The 19,861-nt window shown below is 43.0% G+C and overlaps 1 protein-coding gene across 3 annotated transcripts in view; it reads right to left on the bottom strand.

Annotated features, from left to right (window-relative positions):
* Nucleotides 1–5,422: 5,422 nt before the first annotated feature.
* Nucleotides 5,423–19,861, bottom strand: part of LOC141272261 (breast cancer anti-estrogen resistance protein 3 homolog) — a 43,227-nt gene continuing 28,788 nt past the window's right edge. For all 3 annotated transcript variants that reach the window (XM_073682784.1, XM_073682785.1, XM_073682786.1), the window contains 4 exons: nt 13,182–13,353; nt 12,627–12,732; nt 9,137–9,331; nt 5,423–8,856 (listed from right to left, as the gene is read on the bottom strand). In XM_073682784.1, the coding sequence (XP_073538885.1) occupies nt 8,654–8,856; nt 9,137–9,331; nt 12,627–12,732; nt 13,182–13,353 (676 nt within the window). In that variant the 3' untranslated portion in view covers nt 5,423–8,653. The remainder of the gene's footprint in view (nt 8,857–9,136; nt 9,332–12,626; nt 12,733–13,181; nt 13,354–19,861) is intronic.

Here is a 19,861-nt window from a genome sequence, read left to right as displayed (position 1 = left end):
GGTAGATGGGCTTTTCAAGTTGTTGGAGGATGCGGCCCGATATGGCAGTGATGCAGGTTTGGATACCGCGTCACTGCTGTCCAGGGCGCAATCCTCGGCGGTCACAGTCAGAAGAGCACTGTGGCTCAGACAGTGGACCGGGGACGCGGTTTCCAAGCAAGGTTTGCTATCTTTAGCTTACAAGGGTGGTCAGTTATTTGGATCTGACCTCACGGAGCTGATTGTCAAGGCAAAGGCAAAAGAAGCGGCCTTACCACAGCGAAGAACTGTGGCTTCTGCGTCGGGCAGGCCTAGTGCCGGTAGTAGTCGGCGGCCCTTTCGGTCCAGGGGACGGTCCGGTCAGCCCTCTTGGGGATCGGGTCGTCCCTCTTTTTCAGGAAAAAAGGCTTCTCAGAAATCCCGCACTCCCTGGAAACAGAGCTTCCGTCAAGACAAGCGGGAAGCTGACAAAAAGCCCGCTAAGGCGGACTGACGCCAGGTTTTCACTCGAGGGCTCTCGAGTGGGGGGTCGCCTGCTCCAATTCGAATCGACTTGGGCGTCCCGCGTTTCGGACGCCTGGGTGACGCGGGTTGTGTCAGCAGGCTACTTCATAGAGTTTCTTTCTTTACCCCCGGACAGATTTTGCCGATCTCGCATTCCGTCAGAGCCCGAGCTAGTTGCCGCTCTACGGCAGGAGGTCGATTCCCTTCTGCAGAAGGGTGTGGTGGTACTGGTTCCGCCGGAGGACCGGGGAAGAGGGTTTTATTCAAACCTCTTTGTGGTCCCCAAAAAGGAGGACAAATTTCGCCCCATTCTGGATCTCAAAAGATTGAATCGGCATGTCCCACCCGGAAATTCCGCATGGAGTCGCTTCGCTCGGTTGTGGCGGCCCTGTCGCAGAACGACTTTTTGGCGTCAATCGACATTCGCGACGCTTATTTGCATGTTCCCGTCGGAAGGGCCCACCAACGCTTCCTTCGTTTTGCCATAGGTCAGGACCATTTCCAGTTTGTGGCCCTACCATTCGGGTTGGCCTCGGCGCCCAGAGTTTTTACAAAAATTCTGGCACCTCTCATGGCGATCCTTCGAAGACAGGGGGGTTACGGTTCTTCCCTACCTGGACGACCTTTTGATTGTGGCGTCCTCAAAGGAGGAGACGGTGACGGCTCGCAATCTATCCCTTCAGCTCCTGGAGGACTTCGGGTGGCTGGTCAATTGGAAGAAGTCGTCTCTGGAACCGTCGCAGTCAATCCTGTTTTTGGGGATGCATTTCGACACGGTACGAGCAGTGGTGTCCCTGCCTCCAGACAAGCAAGCAAGTCTTCTTCGACATGTACAGGTTATGAAGTCTTCGACAGCAATGTCCCTTCGAAGGTGTATGTGCCTTTTGGGTTTGATGGTGGCGTCAATGGAGGCACTTCCGTTTGCCCAATTTCATTCCAGGACTCTCCAAATGCTCATTCTGAACCGTTGGGATCGATCACAGGCTTCGCTGGATCGCAGTGTCATCATCTCTCACAGGGTGCGAGAGTCTCTAGAATGGTGGTTACGTCCGGAAGCGTTATCCCTGGGGAAGTCCTTCCTCCTTCCGAGGTGGTCGGTCATAACCACCGATGCCAGCCTATCAGGCTGGGGGGGTGTCTGGAACGATCTCTGGATTCAGGGAGTATGGTCGTCGGAAGAGTCTGTCCTGCCGATCAACATCCTGGAATTGAGGGCGATTTTCCTTTGCCTCCAACACTGGACGGTCCCTTTAAACGGTCTGCCAGTCCGAGTGCAGACAGACAACGCGACGGCGGTCGCGTATATCAACCATCAAGGTGGAACGAGGAGCTCCAGGCTCATGATGGAAGTGTCTCGGATCCTGGTATGGGCCGAGGCCAAGGTGCCAGCCATCTCTGCGATTCACATTCCAGGAGTTCAGAATATCACGGCGGACTTCCTCAGTCGCGAGAAGGTGGATCCCGGAGAATGGAGTCTTCACCCAGAAATTTTTGCACAGCTGTGCTCCCGTTGGGGAACTCCTCAAGTGGATTTGATGGCCTCAAGGTTCAACACCAAGTTACCGACGTTCATGTCCAGGTACAAGGACCCGAAGGCTGTGGCGGTGGATGCTCTGGTGGCTCCGTGGGACCAATTCGAGCTAATCTATGTGTTCCCGCCGATATCCTTACTTCCTCTGGTGTTGCGTCGGATCAGACTGGAAAGAGTCCCGGCTATGTTAGTAGCCCCAGACTGGCCAAGGAGGACGTGGTTCTCGACGCTGGTGTCGCTTCTGGCTGCGCCTCCACTTCCTCTCCCTCTTCACCCGGACCTGTTAACCCAAGGGCCTGTTCGTCATCCGGACCTGAAGTCTCTGCGTTTGACGGCGTGGCTCTTGAGACCGAAATCTTGACTCGTCAAGGTTTTTCAGCCGAAGTCATTGCCACTCTGCGAGCTGCCAGGGGTCCTGCCACTACTAGGATCTATCACAAGACTTGGGAGGCCTTCTTTTCATGGTGTTCGGGTTCTTCAAGGAACCCGAGGATTTTTTCCATTCCCAATTTGTTGGCCTTTTTGCAGTATGGCCTGGACAAGGGTTTGGCAGTTAGCACTCTGAGGGGTCAGGTTTCTGCTTTGTCCTTGCTGTTTCGGAAGGCTATCGCCTCGCGTAGGGACGTTCGTTCCTTTTTTCGCGGGGTAACCCGTCAGTTTCCGCCGCGGAAGGCGCTTGTGTCCCCTTGGCAGCTCAATCTGGTCTTGGAGGCTCTTCAACATGGGCCTTTTGAGCCTATGGACTCCGTTAGCCTTTCTTTGCTTTCTTGGAAGGTTGCCTTTTTAGTGGCAGTCACCTCTTTGAGAAGGGTTTCTGAACTGGCGGCTCTTTCTTGCTCGCCTCCTTTTCTGGAGTTTCTCCCGAATCGCGTGGTGCTTCGCACATGGGGCGACTTTCTACCTAAGGTGGTGTCACAGTTTCATGTTAACCAGGATATTGTGTTGCCCTCGCTCTGTCCGGAACCGAGGAATGCGAAGGAACGGGACTTGCACTCATTGGATTTAGTGCGGGCTTTGAAGTTCTATTTGTCTATTACTCAAGGTTTTCGGAAATCGGACTCTCTGTTTGTGATTCCAGCAGGTCGTCGGCGTGGTCAACGAGCTTCCAAGGACACTATAGCTCGATGGATTCGGTCGGCCATTTTAGAGGCTTACCGACTCAAGGGCGAATCTTGTCCAATTAAGATTCGAGCTCACTCCACGAGAGCTGTGGGTTCATCGTGGGCTTTTCATCAAGGGGCCTCGGCAGCTCAACTCTGCCGGGCGGCTACCTGGCGCTCCGTCCACACTTTTACAAAGTTTGATAAGGTGGACGTCAGTGCTTCCGCTGATGCAGCCTTAGGACGTAGGGTCCTGCAGGCGGCTGTAGTTTAAGTTATCGTTAACTTGTATTTAGCGCTAGTTGCGCATTTTTCTAGGTTGTTGGGATTCTGCCTCTGGTTTTTTCCCACCCTTAATTTTTGGACTGCTTTGGGATGTCCCACTAGTAATGACTGTGTCTCCCTTCCTTCCATCTGCTGCTGAAAGACGGATTTTGGTAAGACCTTACCTGTAAAATCCTTTTCAGCGAAGGAAGGAAGGGAGACACAGCTCCCTCCCATGGCAGAAGTGTGTTGTTGTGTTTTCAGATGCAGCGTGACCCTTCTCTGATAGCGATTATCTGGGCTGAGGTCGGCGCGCTAAGGCTCTGTTCCAGCATTGCCAGCTCATCGCAGTGGTCAGGTCCAGTGAGTAGTACCTGGGACTGTGTGGTTTTTCTGTTATATGCATAACCTGTCTCTTGTTTTTTCTCTGAAGTTCTTCAGAAGGGGTTATGTTGCTCCGCTGGTGATATTTGCTCTTCCTTAGCTTGTGTACGGACTGGAGAGCTGGAGTAGCAGGAGCCCAAGCTGGAGGGGCCGGACAACACTCTTTTTTAATCTGAGGTGTTCTATCCTATGTGGGCTCCGCCTACCCACTAGTAATGACTGTGTCTCCCTTCCTTCCTTCGCTGAAAAGGATTTTACAGGTAAGGTCTTGCCAAAATCCGTCTTTTTGTCATGTCATTTTCCTTTAAAAAAAAAAAAATGCAATAAAAAGCATTCAAAACTATGTATATACCCCAAATTTGTATCAAAGCGCTCACCCCATAAAAACAAACAAAAAAAAAACCTGTCAGCTCTATTGGTGGAATAATGAAAACTTTGCAGGTCTTGAAAAAGGGGTGACACAAAGCAAGAAAACAAAACAAATTTTTTTTTCATCACTTAAATAGAAAAAAAAAACAAACTGATGCAAGTTTGCTAGTGCAGGAATTGTACTTACCTGGACAATCATGTTTCCAAGTGATTTTTACCCGCACAATGAACAGCATAAAAAATGGCAGAATTACATTTTTATATATTTTTTTTTTTTACAGCATTTCATCCCACTTGGAATTAAAATGGTGTCAAAGTACAACTCGTCCCACAAAAAAAAACCCCTCATACGGTGGTTTAGGGAGCTATCAGTATGCTGATCCATTCTAATAAAGCAGACAGAAAAAAAATGGAAGTGCTGTTTCCTCTAGTGACCAATCAGGTGATTGCTTTTAATGGGTCACACTATCTGAAAAACCACTCCCCGAAGGACCATTCCTGTCTAATGAAGATGTGAACTTACCGTAATCACTGCACCATAAAAGTTTTGTACCTCTCAAATACAGTCATGGCCCTTGAAATTATTCCAGAAAATGAAATATTTCTCCCAGAAAATTATTGCAATTACACATGTTTTGTTATACACATGTTTATTTCCTTTGTGGAGAAATTAACACAATATCTCTGGAGATGGACTTGTAACCGCAAGACTGTTGATATTTTTCAACAATATTGGTTCTCAAGTCCTCAAATAGTTCTCTTCTCTTTCTGTTCTCCATGCTTAGTGTGGCGCACACACAGTGCAAAGATTGAGTCAACTTCTCCCCTTTTTATCTGGTTACAGGTGTGATTTTCATACTGGCCACACCAGTTACTGGCCACAGGCGAGTTTAAACGAGCATCACCTGCTTGAAACAAAGTTGTTTACCCACAATTTGGAATGGTGCCAACAATCTCATCTGGCCCATTTTATGGTTTTGTGTAAAACTATGTCCAATTTTCCTCTTTTTTTCTGTTTTTTTTTTTTGTGTTCCAATACACACAAAGGAAATAAATGTGTGTGTATAACAAAACATGTGTAATTGCAATAATTTTCTGGGAGAAATACTTCATCTTCTGGAACAATTTCAAGGGTGCCAACACTTTTGGCCATGACTGTATACATCAGTTTCTCAACATTTACAAGATCTCTGCTTGCAGTCTGTGAACAGGAACAAATCACTGACAAAATATTAACATCCAAGATTTTTCATGAACTCAATTACACCATAAAAATAAAGGAAAACCGTAATTTTTGTGTAAAAATAAGCTTTAATACCGTTATCACAAATTGTAAAATAGGCAAAACTTCAGTAGAAAAAGTCATAAGAATTGTCAACGACTACGGCGTAAAGTGCTGATCTGGTGATTTATAGAATGGAAGCTCAATGGAGATAAACAGACAGAAAATTTCCTTTTAATCCTGCATAACCTGTGCGTAGTAGGTTCTGGATCATCTAACAGTCATGGGAGGCCAAAAAAATCCCCCACAAAATCTCTATTATGTTATGTTCCCACGTTGAGCTTTTGGTGAGTTTTTGATATTGCAGATTTTATGCACCCACTAAAAAAAATAGGTTACTTGCATTTTTTTCAAAAATGTGTAGCATAAAAAATTCATCGTGGGAACATAGCCTAAGGGTGTGTTCACACAGTTTTTTTTAAAATGGATTTTGAAGACGCTTCAAAATTTGCATGGAAATCCGCTACAAATATCTGAAAATTCTTCCTATTGATTTCAATGGGAAATTCCTGATGCTGTTCATGCAGCGAGAGAAATGATGGATCACGTCTTTGATGCAGATTCCCAGTCTTGATGTGTTTTTTTTTTTAAGAGTTTCTCCATGATTATTGATGCACTTTTAATTCTAAACAATAAGGTGCTTTGTTTGTAGGTTTCTGCTAACAAAAAACCCCCAAAAAACAAACTCGCTAAAGAACGCATCAAAAAACGTATTTTATGCATAGAAAATGTGCTAAAAGTTTACATTCTTGGTGGAATCCGCCTGGAAAACAGTTTGTGTGCACATAGCCTTAGGGTGCGTTCACACTGAATCCCTCTCTGCTGTTAAAAACGACTGTTTTTGCAAGCCGAAGGAACTTAAGGAAACTCTCCTTTTCTCTTCAGTTTTGCAAACCTGAAGATTTTTTGTTAAGACTTTTAGTTGTTTCTTTAGCATTTTTTTGCACATTTTTTTCTGCGTTTTACAGAAGTTTTTTGATGTCCGTAAAGAGGTAAAGAAAACACTGGCGATTTTTACTTTGGCAACACTGAAAATAGAGTGCTAAAAAAATGGCGGCAGTTTTTTTTTAAGCAGAAACATGTTTTTCCAAGTGGAAAAAAAAAATTAAAAAAAACATCACCATGGGCACTATAGGGGTGTATTCACACTGCAAGGAATATGAAACTTATTCAAAGAGTATTTGAAGCATTTTATTCATATGGATTTTTGGAGCAAAAAACTCTGTGTAAACCCTTTTCAAATTTTACTGCAGGTTTTTTTTTTTGAAAGTCCATATTAGGCTATGTGTACACAGAGTTTTTTAAGAGTTTTTGGAGCAGAAACTGGAGCGTAAACTCTTAAAATCCTCCTCCAAATCTCAAAACTCCTTAAAAAACTTGATTTTCCTTTCAGTGTGCTCCAAAAAAGACTCCCATGTGCACATAGCCTTTCCTTTGTGTCTTACCATGAACAATGTTATGAAAGGAATTCCAATGTTTCACTGTCATAACAGGATTAAAATGGTCAGATGTGCCTTAGGATACCTTCATACTGCCATGCCAGAATTCGGAAAACGGACAGGATTTGGCACCTTCATAGCTGCTCGACCTCTTTAGTGTTTGTTAGCAGCTAGTTTTTCCTGCAGCTTTAGGGGCTCGATCAGATGAGTGTATTTTGCGAACTTGTGCTCTCCGTGGAAAGATCAGTACAATGGCCAATCTAATTCAAAAGGGCTGTCCAGTTTTTTCACAAGGACTGAAACCTGTCGCAGCTTGCACTATTCTCTTCCATTATTTGGATGAGACTCATCCATCCATCCATCCATCCATCCATGCGCAAAAAAAAAAAAAAATACGATCATATGCAGTGTTTTTAAGGATATATCGCTATTATGAACAATGGAAACTGTATTTGATCTTGTATATTTGAAACTGTCAATCTAGAAATACAGATGCCAGAAGGATGTCAATATGGATGAAAATCTTATGATTTTTCATACGCTCGCCTGAACCCGGCCTTAGCAGCTGTGTCTGGTAGGTGTCTTTTCCTACTTCGCCATTGAAAAATACATGAAAGCTTGGCCAAGCCAAGTGCTCATGGGTATGGGCAAGCTGGGAGAGAGAGTTGTCTGCTGAGCGAATATCTGGCCAATATCTCATGTGCATGGACTAATTAAAGGGGCTCTCCAAAAATGTAAAAAAATGGCCCCCAGCCCCATAATTCAAATGGCAGTCCATCCTAGTAAAGTGTCAAGACAGGGTACAGTGTGTAGAAATAGCGCTCCCGAGACATGTGCCTCAACTGACAGAGGAGGTGTATTGTAAGCTCATACCTTCATAACCCAAGGAGAAGGGCTGTGACATCAGAAGAAATAAATCTTCTCCTTCGCTGACTGAGAACAAAGGACTTTTTCTCCATTCTCAGTCCTCCAAAGAGAATATTTATTTCTTCTAATGTCACAACCCTTCTCCTCATCTCATGGAGATATGTGTGCTTATGACACAGCTCCTCTGTCAGTTGAAACCCCATTAATGACTCTGTCAGCAGAGACACTTGGTTCCCCCCTTCTCGGTACCAAACATTTAAGTGCCCCTTCCCATCTACAGTATTTGTTTTGCTTATATCTCTGTCCCAACCCCGCTATTTTGATTGACAGCTCTTCTTTATAGCGCCAGGGAAGGGCGGAGATGGAAAACAAGTAGGTGGAAAGGTGCATTGAACTGTTTGGCCATGTCTAGAGTGCACCAAGAACCTGTGTTTGGTTTGAACAATCATTCTGTGCTTACGACATACACATTTTCCACGACACTTAGGACTTAGATCAATGTTCCTGACCTGGTGGCTCTTCAGCTATTGCAAAACTACAACTACCATCTTGGCCTATCATCTCATGGCTGCCAAGGCATCATTTAAGTTGTAATTTTGCAACAGCTAGAGAGCCACAGGTTGATAAACAATGTCTTAGAGGGTGGTAGCAAGTTTCTTTTTGATTGCATATACTATTTTGTAGGCACATACAGTGGACGTTTGCTTGTCTTTACAGTATTCACAGTGGCTTCCTATTCTATGGCGTGTTGTCCTCGGTTGCGGTCCAGAACCTCGGTATCCTATTTGTTGGCCATACTTTGTGGTTTGACCTGTTATAATGAGTTTAGTACATACATGGCACCTATATTTCTCATTGTAGATCTTGCAGAATATACTGATGATGGTTATTGACGAAGGCTTGGTGGACCTCTTACTGTTTGGGGGTCATACGTCTAGTAGGCCGATCCATAGACAGAGCTAGCCAACCTACTCCTTTGAGTCTCAGGCTCCAGCTTTTGGGATAGAACATTCAAGATTTGGTCAAACTTCTTATACCTCTCAGTCTGGTCAGCCATCGAGCCCTTATTTCCCCAAAACAGCCTCAAGGAAAATTCAGTCTTGAAGGCTTCTTTCAGTTCTGGTTGAGGTATGAACCCTGGAAGAACATACGACCACCTTAATATATCTTATATCATGCCACCTAATTCCTGCCGCTCATTTACTTATTTTACCATCCATATAGGTTTTTATTATAACTGATTTTTTTTAAGGAAACAAGGTATGAAAACTGTCTTGACTATATCCTTGCGGTGGTCCAACTGGGTAGGTGGTGTCTCGGAGTATCCCAGTTATTTCTCTAAAATTACATCCACCATTAGTCTTGCCTTTTTACTCAGACCAATCTAATAGCCTTGGTGTCTATCACTGTCTCCTACCTTTGAGTTTGCACTCAGCGTTGTTTTGGTAAAGCTCAGCATTGGCAGCGTATGATCGGGCAGCTTGCAGTATGCGGAGCAGACGTCCACAGCTATCGTCCACTGCACCTCCCCAATCATCTTCTCCTTCCAAAGCTTTAAGTACCGGCAAAATGTGTGGAACTACAATGTTGTTGGGTGATGGCTCGGTGAGGCCTGGTGGGTGAGAGACAAAGTATGAAAAAAGTGTTAGAACTCAACACTGGTCAATAAAACTAGTTATAGGAACACAGGTCAGTGGTATCAGGCTGATTACTCGTGTGTGTATCAAACCTAGCCAATAAAAGTGAAATTTATTTTCTATATAGAGAACATTATTAAAGTAGTTATATTCCTGTACATGGGGGCAGTATTATAGTAGTTATATTCTAGTACATAGGGGGCAGTATTATAGTAGTTATATTCTTGTACATAGGGGGCAGTATTATAGTAGTTATATTCTTGTACATAGCAGCAGTATTACAGTAGTTATATTCTTGTACATAGGAGGCAGGATTATAGTAGTTATATTCTTGTACATAGGAGGCAGTATTATAGTAGTTATATTCTTGTACATAGGAGGCAGCATTATAGTAGTTATATTCTTGTACATAGGGGGCAGGATTATAGTAGTTATATTCTTGTACATAGGGGGCAGTGTTATAGTAGTTATATTCTTGTACATAGGAGGCAGGATTATAGTAGTTATATTCTTGTACATAGGAGGCAGTATTATAGTAGTTATATTCTTGTACATAGGAGGCAGCATTATAGTAGTTATATTCTTGTACATAGGGGGCAGGATTATAGTAGTTATATTCTTGTACATAGGAGGCAGGATTATAGTAGTTATATTCTTGTACATAGGAGGCAGCATTATAGTAGTTATATTCTTGTACATAGGGGGCAGTATTATAGTAGTTATATTCTTGTACATAGCAGCAGTATTACAGTAGTTATATTCTTGTACATAGGAGGCAGGATTATAGTAGTTATATTCTTGTACATAGGAGGCAGTATTATAGTAGTTATATTCTTGTACATAGGGGACAGTATTATAATAGTTATATTCTTGTACATAGGAGACAGTATTATAGTAGTTATATTATTGTACATAGGGGGCAGTATTATAGTAGTTATAATGTACATAGGAGCAGTATTATAGTAGTTATATTGTACATAGGGGACAGTATTATAGTAGTTATATTCTTGTACATAGGGGACAGTATTATAGTAGTTATATTCTTGTACACAGGTAACAGTATTATAGTAGTTATATTCGTTTACATAGGAGCTGTATTATAGTAGTTATATTCTTGTACATGGGGGGCAGTATTATAGCAGTTATATTCTTGTACATAGGAGCTGTATTATAGTAATTATATTCTTGTACATAGGTAACAGTATTATAGTAGTTATATTCTTGTACATAGGAGACAGTATTATAGTAGTTCTATTATTGTACATAGGGGCAGTATTATAGTAGTTATATTATTGTACATAGGAGCAGTATTATAGTAGTTATATTCTTGTACATATGATCGGTATTATAGTAGTTATATTCTTGTACATAGGGGACAGTATTATAGTAGTTATATTCTTGTACATAGGGAGCAGTATTATAGTAGTTATATTCTTGTACATAGGTAACAGTATTATAGTAGTTATATTCTTGTACATAGGAGGCAGTATTATAGTAGCTATATTCTTGTACATAGGGGACAGTATTATAGTAGTTATATTCTTGTACATAGGAGGCAGTATTATAGTAGTTATATTCTTGTACATAGGGGACAGTTTTATAGTAGTTATATTCTTGTACATAGCGAGCAGTATTATAGTAGTTATATTCTTGTACATAGGTAACAGTATAATAGTAGTTATATTCTTGTACATAGGGGACAGTATTATAGTAGTTATATTATTGTACATAGGAGGCAGTATTATAGTAGTTATATTATTGTACATAGGAGGCAGTATTATAGTAGGTATATTCTTGTACATAGGAGGCAGTATTATAGTAGGTATATTCTTGTACATATGATCAGTATTATAGTAGTTATATTCTTGTACATAGGGGACAGTATTATAGTAGTTATATTCTTGTACATAAGGTACAGTATTATAGTAGTTATATTCTTGTACATAGGAGGCAGTATTATAGTAGTTATATTATTGTACATAGGGGACAGTATTATAGTAGTTACATTCTTGTACACAGGGGACAGTATTATTGTAGTTATATTCTTGTATATAGGGGACAGTATTATAGTAGTTATATTCTGGTACATAGGGGACAGTATTATAGTAGATATATTCTTGTACATAGGAGACAGTATTATAGTAGTCATATTCTTGTACATAGGGGGCAGTATTATAGTAGTTATATTCTTGTACATAGGGGCAGTATTATAGTAGTTATACTCTTGTACATAGGGGCAGTATTATAGTAGTTATATTCTTGTACATAGGGGGCAGTATTATAGTAGTTATATTCTTGTACATAGGGGGCAGTATTATAGTAGTTATATTCTTGTATATAGGGGGCAGTATTATCTACTATATAATCGGCTTATCCCGTCTGTCTGTCCGTCCAGGAAATCCCGCGTCGCTGATTGGTCCGGCTGCGGCCAATCAGCGACGCAGGATTTCAGAACAACATGGCGGCTGTTAGCGGCTCATCTGCCGCATGGAGGTCAGCGGCGATGCAGCAGAAGTACTCCGACCGGCGGCCTAGGCGGTGCCGCTCCCCGGTCCTCCCTTCACACTTGCCGTCGGGAGATCAGCGGCCCTAGCTGCTGATCTCCCGACGGTAGCCGCATGGAGGTCCTCCCCGGTCCTCACTAACTTGGTTCGCTGATTGGTCGCGGCCGCATCCAATCAGCGATATTGGCGCGAAATTTAAAACATTGCTGTCCGACGGCCGCCACCAATCAGCAACGAGCGCAATCCGGCCGCGAATTGGTGCCGGATTTGAAACACGCTTCACTGATTGGTCGCACCCGCCCGGCCGCGACCAATCAGCGATATTGGCGCGAAATTTAAAACACAGCCTTTCTGATTGGTCGAGGCCAGCTGGCCGCGACCAATCAGCGACTGGCGCAGCCTGGCCACGAATTGGCGCCGGATTTGAAACACGCAGGCCACCGTGCGGCCTCGCTCCCTGGTCCTCCCTTCACACTTGCCGCGTGGTCAGCGATGTTGTCACAAGCAGTATTGACAACATGACGTAATTACAAAATTCATTAGGGGCCCCGGGGGGATACATTGGGGGGTTAATTTAAAGTAGTGCACAACCCATTTAAACACAGCTTCGCTGCTTAGTGGCGCCCGGTCGGCCGCATACATATTCTAGAATACCCGATGCATTAGAATCGGGCCACCATCTAGTAGTAGATATATTCTTGTACGTAGTGGGAAGTATTATAATAGTAATATTCTATTTAAAACAATATAACTGTATTTTACTCACATTCATCCAAGTCTCTAAGGGCTGGTTTGAGGTGCTTATGGAAGGTGATGGCACTGTCTGTGTGCGTTTGACGTAGCATCTGCCATGTTTGTTCTAGACGAGCAACCTGAAGAGAACAATTTAGCGTTAACCAGAGATCTGAACAGGAGAATAAACTGGTACTGCACATTGCAGATTACATATGACACAAGTCACCGCATCGCCATTATTCATATACTGCAATATTTGGAACTTTAACAATACATAACACAAATCCATAGTGGCGTAGCTATTGAGGTTTTTTTTAGCATTGCCCCTAATGTAGCTTTTTAAAATAACTGAAAAGCAAACATTTCTGTGAAATTTAGCAAAATTGCTGACACGACATTATAAATTTGGTGCTAGTCTAAATTAGACATGTTAGTGTCTTTTCCTTACATTACATCCTGTTCATGTGTAGTAATATTTTGCTGCAAACATTTTTTTCAAATCTTTAAATAAATTTGTCACACTGGAAGATTCTGCTTAGGTGATCTGGTTACCCCTCCCTCTTCCTTCTTCTACCCCACCTCTTACCTGTGGCACCATCAATGCCTTCATGACAGCCGAAAAAGCAAAGAGATCCCCTGCAAAGTCCTTCAGCTCAGATGCCAAGCAAATGATCCGGTGTAACGTGTGCGCTCGTTCTGTGACGGCACCAGTGCAGCCCAGTATATCCACAGTTATACCCAGCGAGAGCAAGTGATGTCTGGACAGGAGGAGAAAAGTTAAATTTATATGTACATGAATTGGAGTTAGAAGAAATCTTCATAAAGAGGTATGTACTGTACTTTTGTTAAAACATTAATTTTACTCCAGAGCTGTACTTGTTATTCCGCTGATGGAGTTAATGTGTACATATATTACATTACTTATTCTCCTTTACATTCTATATTATACTCCAGAGCTGCACTCACTATTCTGCTGGTGCAGTCATTGTGTACATACATTACATTACTTATTCTGTACTGATCCTGAGTTACATTCTGTATTATACTCCAGAGCTGCACTCATTATTCTGCTGGTGCAGTCACTGTGTACATACATTACTTGTCCTGTACTGATCCTGAGTTACATCCTGTATTATACTTCAGAGCTGCACTCACTAGTCTGCTGATGGAGTCACTGTGTACTTACATTACATTAATCATCCTGTATTAATCCTGAGTTACATTCTGTATTATACTCCAGAGCTGCACTCACTATTCTGTTGGTGGAGTCACTATGTACACACATTACATTACTTATCCTGTACTGGTCCTGAGTTACATCCTGTATTATACTCCAGAGCTGCACTCACTATTCTGCTGGTGGAGTCACTGTGTACATACATTACATTACTTATCCTGTACTGATCCTGCGTTATATCCTGTATTATACTCCAGAGCTGCACTCACTATTCTGCTGGTGCAGTCACTGTGTACATACAGTTATATGAAAAAGTTTGGGCACCCCTATTAATCTTAAGCTTAATGTTTTATAAAAATTGGTGTTTTTGCAACAGCTATTTCAGTTTGATATATGTAATAACTGTTGGACACAGTAATGTTTCTGCCTTGAAATGAGGTTTATTGTACTAACAGAAAATGTGCAATCTGCATTCAAACAAAATTTGACAGGTGCATAAGTATGGGCACCTCACCAGAAAAGTGACATTAATATTTAGTAGATCCTCCTTTTGCAAAAATAACAGCCTCTAGTTGCTTCCTGTAGCTTTTAATGATTTCCTGGCTCCTGGATGAAGGTATTTTTGACCATTCTTCTTTACAAAACAATTCCAGTTAAGTTTGATGGTCGCCGAGCATGGACAGCCCTCTTCAAATGATCCCGCAGGTGTTCAATGATATTCAGGTCTGGGGACTGGGATGGCCATTCCAGAACATTGTAATTGTTCCTCTGTATGAATGCCTGAGTAGATTTGGAGCGGTGTTTTGGATCATTGTCTTGCTGAAAGATCCATCCCCTGCGTAACTTCAACTTTATCACTGATTCTTGAACATTATTGTCAAGAATCTGCTGATACTGAGTGGAATCCATGCGTCCCTCAACTTTAACAAGATTCCCGGTGCCGGCATTGGCCACACAGCCCCAAAGCATGATGGAACCTCCACCAAATTTTACTGTGGGTAGCAAGTGTTTTTCTTGGAATGCTGTGTATTTTTGCCGCCATGCATAACGCCTTTTTGTATGACCAAACAACTCAATCTTGGTTTCATCAGTCCACAGGACCTTCTTCCATAAAGAAATTGGCTTCTCCAAATGTGCTTTTGCATACCTCAGCCGACTCTGTGGCGTGCTTGCAGAAACGGCTTCTTTCGCATCACTCTCCCATACAGCTTCTCCTTGTGCAAAGTGCGTTGTATAGTTGACCGATGCACAGTGACACCATCTGCAGCAAATTGATGCTGCAGCTCTCTAGAGGTGGTCTGAGGATTGTCCTTGACTGATCTCATCATTCTTCTTCTCTGCCTTTCTGATGTTTTTCTTGGCCTGCCACTTCTGGCCTTAACAAGAACTGTCCCTGTGTTCTTCCATTTCCTTACTATGTTCCTCACAGTGGAAACTGACAGGTTAAATCTCTGAGACAGCTTTTTGTATCCTTCCCCTGAATAACTATCTACTATATAATTGTCTTATCCCGTCTGTCTGTCTTGGAAATCCCGGGTCGCTGATTGGTCCGGCCGCGGCCAATCAGCGATGCGGCATTTCTGAAAAACATGGCGGCCGTTAGCGGCTCATGTGCGGCACGGAGGTCAGCGGCAATGCAGCCGGCTACTCGCAGCATAAGTCCCCCGACCACAGGCGCCGCTGACCTACATGCGGCTATCGTCGGAAGATCAGTGGCTACAGCCGCTTATCTCCCGAGGACAAGTGTGACGCCCCTCCCTCCTCTCCCCTCCTCTCCCCTCCTCTCCCCTCCCCTCTCCTCCCGTCCCTCCCCCCGCTCGATCAGGACCCCAGCACCATACTTACCCCTCCCCTCCTCTCCCCTCCTCTCCTCTCCTCTCTCCTCTCCTCCCGTCCCTCCCCCCACTCGATCAGGACCCCGGCACCCGGCGTCATACTTACCCCTCCTCTCCCCTCTCCTCTCCTCCTGTCCCTCCCCTCTCCTCCCGTCCCTCCCTCCGCTCGATCAGGACCCCGGCACCGGCGTCATACTTACCCCTCCCCGTGCCTCCGCAGCAGCTCCTGTGTCTTCCGCTGATGCTCTGTGACGTCTCAGGTCAGGGGGCGCGGTGACGTCTTTACACCGCGCTCTCTCCTGACCGGTCACAGCGCACAGCGTCAACATGCCGACTACACTGGAGTCCAGAGAAGCAGCTGAGAAGGGAGGTGAGTATTGGATTTTTTTTTTTTTGTATGGGGCCATAGGGGACCTGCATGGGGCACTATGGGGGGATGGATATACAGGGGATATGACTTCCTGCATGGGGCATTATATGGGGGGGGAGAGGTGACATCCTACATGGGGCATTATATGGGGGGGAGAGGTGACATCCTACATGGGGCATTATATGGGGGGGGGGAGGTGACATCCTACATGGGGCATTACACGGTGTTCCAAATTATTATGCAAATAATATTTTCTCAGATTTTCCCAAATTACCTATATGAACAATTGAAGCAGAAACCATCCAAAACCTGACAAATTCAATGGACGAGAGAGTTCAGAAGCTCCTTTCGAACAAGTCCTATGTGCAAATGTAACATCACCTAGAATAAAGTTTTGAGTTGAAAACTGTTTGATTTCAGTTTGTAATAACCTGCTAATGCTTATAATTTCAAAAATGACCATTTTTTTGTTCTTTATTAAAATGAAAAGGTTGAAAACTCTGCTGTGCATAATAATTTGGAACATGCATTTTGAGTGCAGTTTGAGTTTTTTATTTTTTTAAAAATATACTGTTATCATAGGCAGTTTGTACAAAAACCTTTCAATTGTACTCTAATAGTTATTTGACTGGAAAATTACAATGACTGCAATTCATATAGGTAATTTGGGAAAATCTGAGAAAATATTATTTGCATAATAATTTGGAACACAGTGTATATGGGGGAGAGGTGACATCCTACATGGGGCATTATATGGGGGGAGAGGTCACATCCTGCATGGGGCATTATATGGGGGGGAGAGGTGACATCCTACATGGGGCATTATATGGGGGGGTGGTGACATCCTGCATGGGGCATTATATGGGGGGGAGAGGTGACATCCTGCATGGGGCATTATATGGGGGGAGAGGTCACATCCTGCATGGGCCATTATATGGGGGGAGAGGTCACATCCTACATGGGGCATTATATGGGGGGGAGAGGTGACATCCTACATGGGGCATTATATGGGGGAGAGGTGACATCCTGCATGGGGCATTATATGGGGGGAGAGGTCACATCCTGCATGGGCCATTATATGGGGGGAGAGGTCACATCCTACATGGGGCATTATATGGGGGAGAGGTGACATCCTGCATGGGGCATTATATAAGGGGGATGTGACTTCCTGCATGGGGTATTATATACGGAGGATGTGACTTCCTGCACGGGGCATTATATGCGGGGGATGTGACATCCTGCATGGGGCATTATATGGGGGAGAGGTGACATCCTGCATGGGGCATTATATAAGGGGGATGTGACTTCCTGCATGGGGTATTATATACGGAGGATGTGACTTCCTGCACGGGGCATTATATGCGGGGGATGTGACATCCTGCATGGGGCATTATATGCGGGGGATGTGACTTCCTGCATGGGGTATTATATGCGGGGGATGTGACATCCTGCATGGGGTATTATATGCGGGGGATGTGACATCCTGCATGGGGCATTATAAAGGAGGGTCGGGAGACATATGCTAGAATACCCGATGCGTTAGAATCAGGCCACCATCTAGTGTTGAATAATCTTTGTTTTCAGATCATTTGACAGTTGTTTTGAGGAGCCCATGATGCCACTCTTCAGAGGAGATTCAAACAGGAGAACAACTTGCAAGTGGCCACTTTAAGTAGCTTTTCTCATGATTGCATACACCTGGCTATGAAGTTCAAAGCTCAATGAGGTTACAAAACCAAAAAAAGTGCTTTTAAGTCAGTAAAAAGTAGGTAGGAGTATTTAAAACAAGAAAATGATAAGGGTGCCCATACTTATGCACCTGTCAAATTTTGTTTGAATGCAGATTGCACATTTTCTGTTAGTACAATAAACCTCGTTTCAAGGCAGAAACATTACTGTGTCCAACAATTATTACATATATCAAACTGAAATAGCTGTTGCAAAAACACCAATTTTTATAAAACATTAAGCTTAAGATTAATAGGGGTGCCCAAACTTTTTCATATAACTGTACATTACATTACTTATCCTGTACTGATCCTGAGTTACATCCCGTATTATACTCCAGAGCTGCACTCACTATTCTGCTGGTGGAGTCACTGTGTACATACATTACATGACTTATCCTGTACTGATCCTGAGTTACATCCTGTATTATACTCCAGAGCTGCACTCACTATTCTGCTGGTGGAGTCAGTGTGTACATACATTACATTACTTATCCTGTACTGATCCTGAGTTACATCCTGTATTATACTCCAGAGCTGCACTCACTATTCTGCTGGTGCAGTCACTGTGTACATACATTACATTACTTATCCTGTACTGATCCTGAGTTACATCCTGTATTATACTCCAGAGCTGCACTCACTATTCTGCTGGTGGAGTCACTGTGTACATATATTACATTACTTATCCTGTACTGATCCTGAGTTACATAATGTATTATGCTCCAGAGCTGCACTCACTCCAGAACTGTAACTCACTATCTACACAGGATATCTAATATAACAAAGAAAGAGAAAGTGTTCCAGATCACTGTTACTTATTCCTGTGTTGTTCGGTGCCGTGTGATGACACATGAGTATAGACAAAATAGAAAAATATCCGGCTCTGACGAACAAGCAATCTTCCTTATTGACATGGATATGACACAGAGGACATATAATAAGTCATGACTAAGGGTATTACTACACCTGAAACGCGTAGATACCGACATTAGCGCGATGGTAGTGCTAACCTAACATGAAGTTTTATTATATGACTTCTGTATTATATCCATGTGAATAAAGAAGATTGCTTGTTCATGAGAGCCGTTTTTTTTTTCTATTTTGTATGTAATACAACCCATGTACACAGTGATTCCACCAGTACAATAGTGAGTGCAGCTCTGGAGTATAATACAGGATGTAACTCAGGATCAGTACAGGATAAGTAATGTAATGTATGTAGACAGTGATTCCACCAGCAGAATAGTGAGTGCAGCTCTGGAGTATAATACAAGATATAACTCAGGATCAGTATAGGATGAGTAATGTAATGTATGTACACAGTGACTCCGCCAGCAGAATAGTGAGTGCAGCTCTGGAGTATAATACAGGATATAACTCAGGATCAGTGATCAGTACAGGATAAGAAATGTAATGTATGTACACAGTGACTCCACCAGCAGAATAGTGAGTGCAGCTCTGGAGTATAATACAGGATATAACTCAGGATCAGAACAGGATAAGTAATGTAATCTACAGTTGAAACCAGAAGTTTACATACACTATATAAAAAGACACATATGCATGTTTTTCTCAATATCTGACATGAAATCAGAATAAACCTTTCTCGTTTTAGGTAAATTAGGATTACCATCATTTTTAATATTTGCCAAATGCCAGAATAAGGAGAGAGAGAGAATGTTTTAAGGCATTTTTATTACTTGCTGCAAAGTCAAAAGTTTACATACATTTCATTAGTATTTGGTACCATTGACCTTAAACTGAATGACTTGGGTCAAACGTTTGGGATATCCTTCCACAAGCTTCTCACAATAGTGGGTGGAATTTGGGCCCATTCCTCCTGACAAAACTGGTGTAACTGATCCAGGTTTGTAGGTCACCTTGCTCACACCTGCCTTTTCAGCTTTGCATATAAATTTTCAATAGGATTGAGATCAGGGCTTTGTGATGGCCACTCCAAAACATTGACTTTGTTATCCTTAAACCACTTTGTTACAATTTTGGCAGTATGATTCTGGTCATTGTCCATTTGGAAGACCCATTTCCGCCCAAGCTTTAACTTCTTGGCTGATGTCTTGAGATGTTGCTACAGTATTGCCACATAATCTTCTATTCTCATGATGCCATCTATTTTGTGAAGTGCACCAGTCCCTC

Source organism: Phyllobates terribilis, unplaced genomic scaffold (genome assembly GCF_046119375.1).
Source record: "Phyllobates terribilis strain yellow unplaced genomic scaffold, ASM4611937v1 Scaffold_5__5_contigs__length_657084704, whole genome shotgun sequence".
Taxonomy (NCBI): domain Eukaryota; kingdom Metazoa; phylum Chordata; class Amphibia; order Anura; family Dendrobatidae; genus Phyllobates; species Phyllobates terribilis.
Note: the sequence above shows the minus strand (reverse complement) of the source record. Positions and strands in the feature narration are given on the sequence as shown.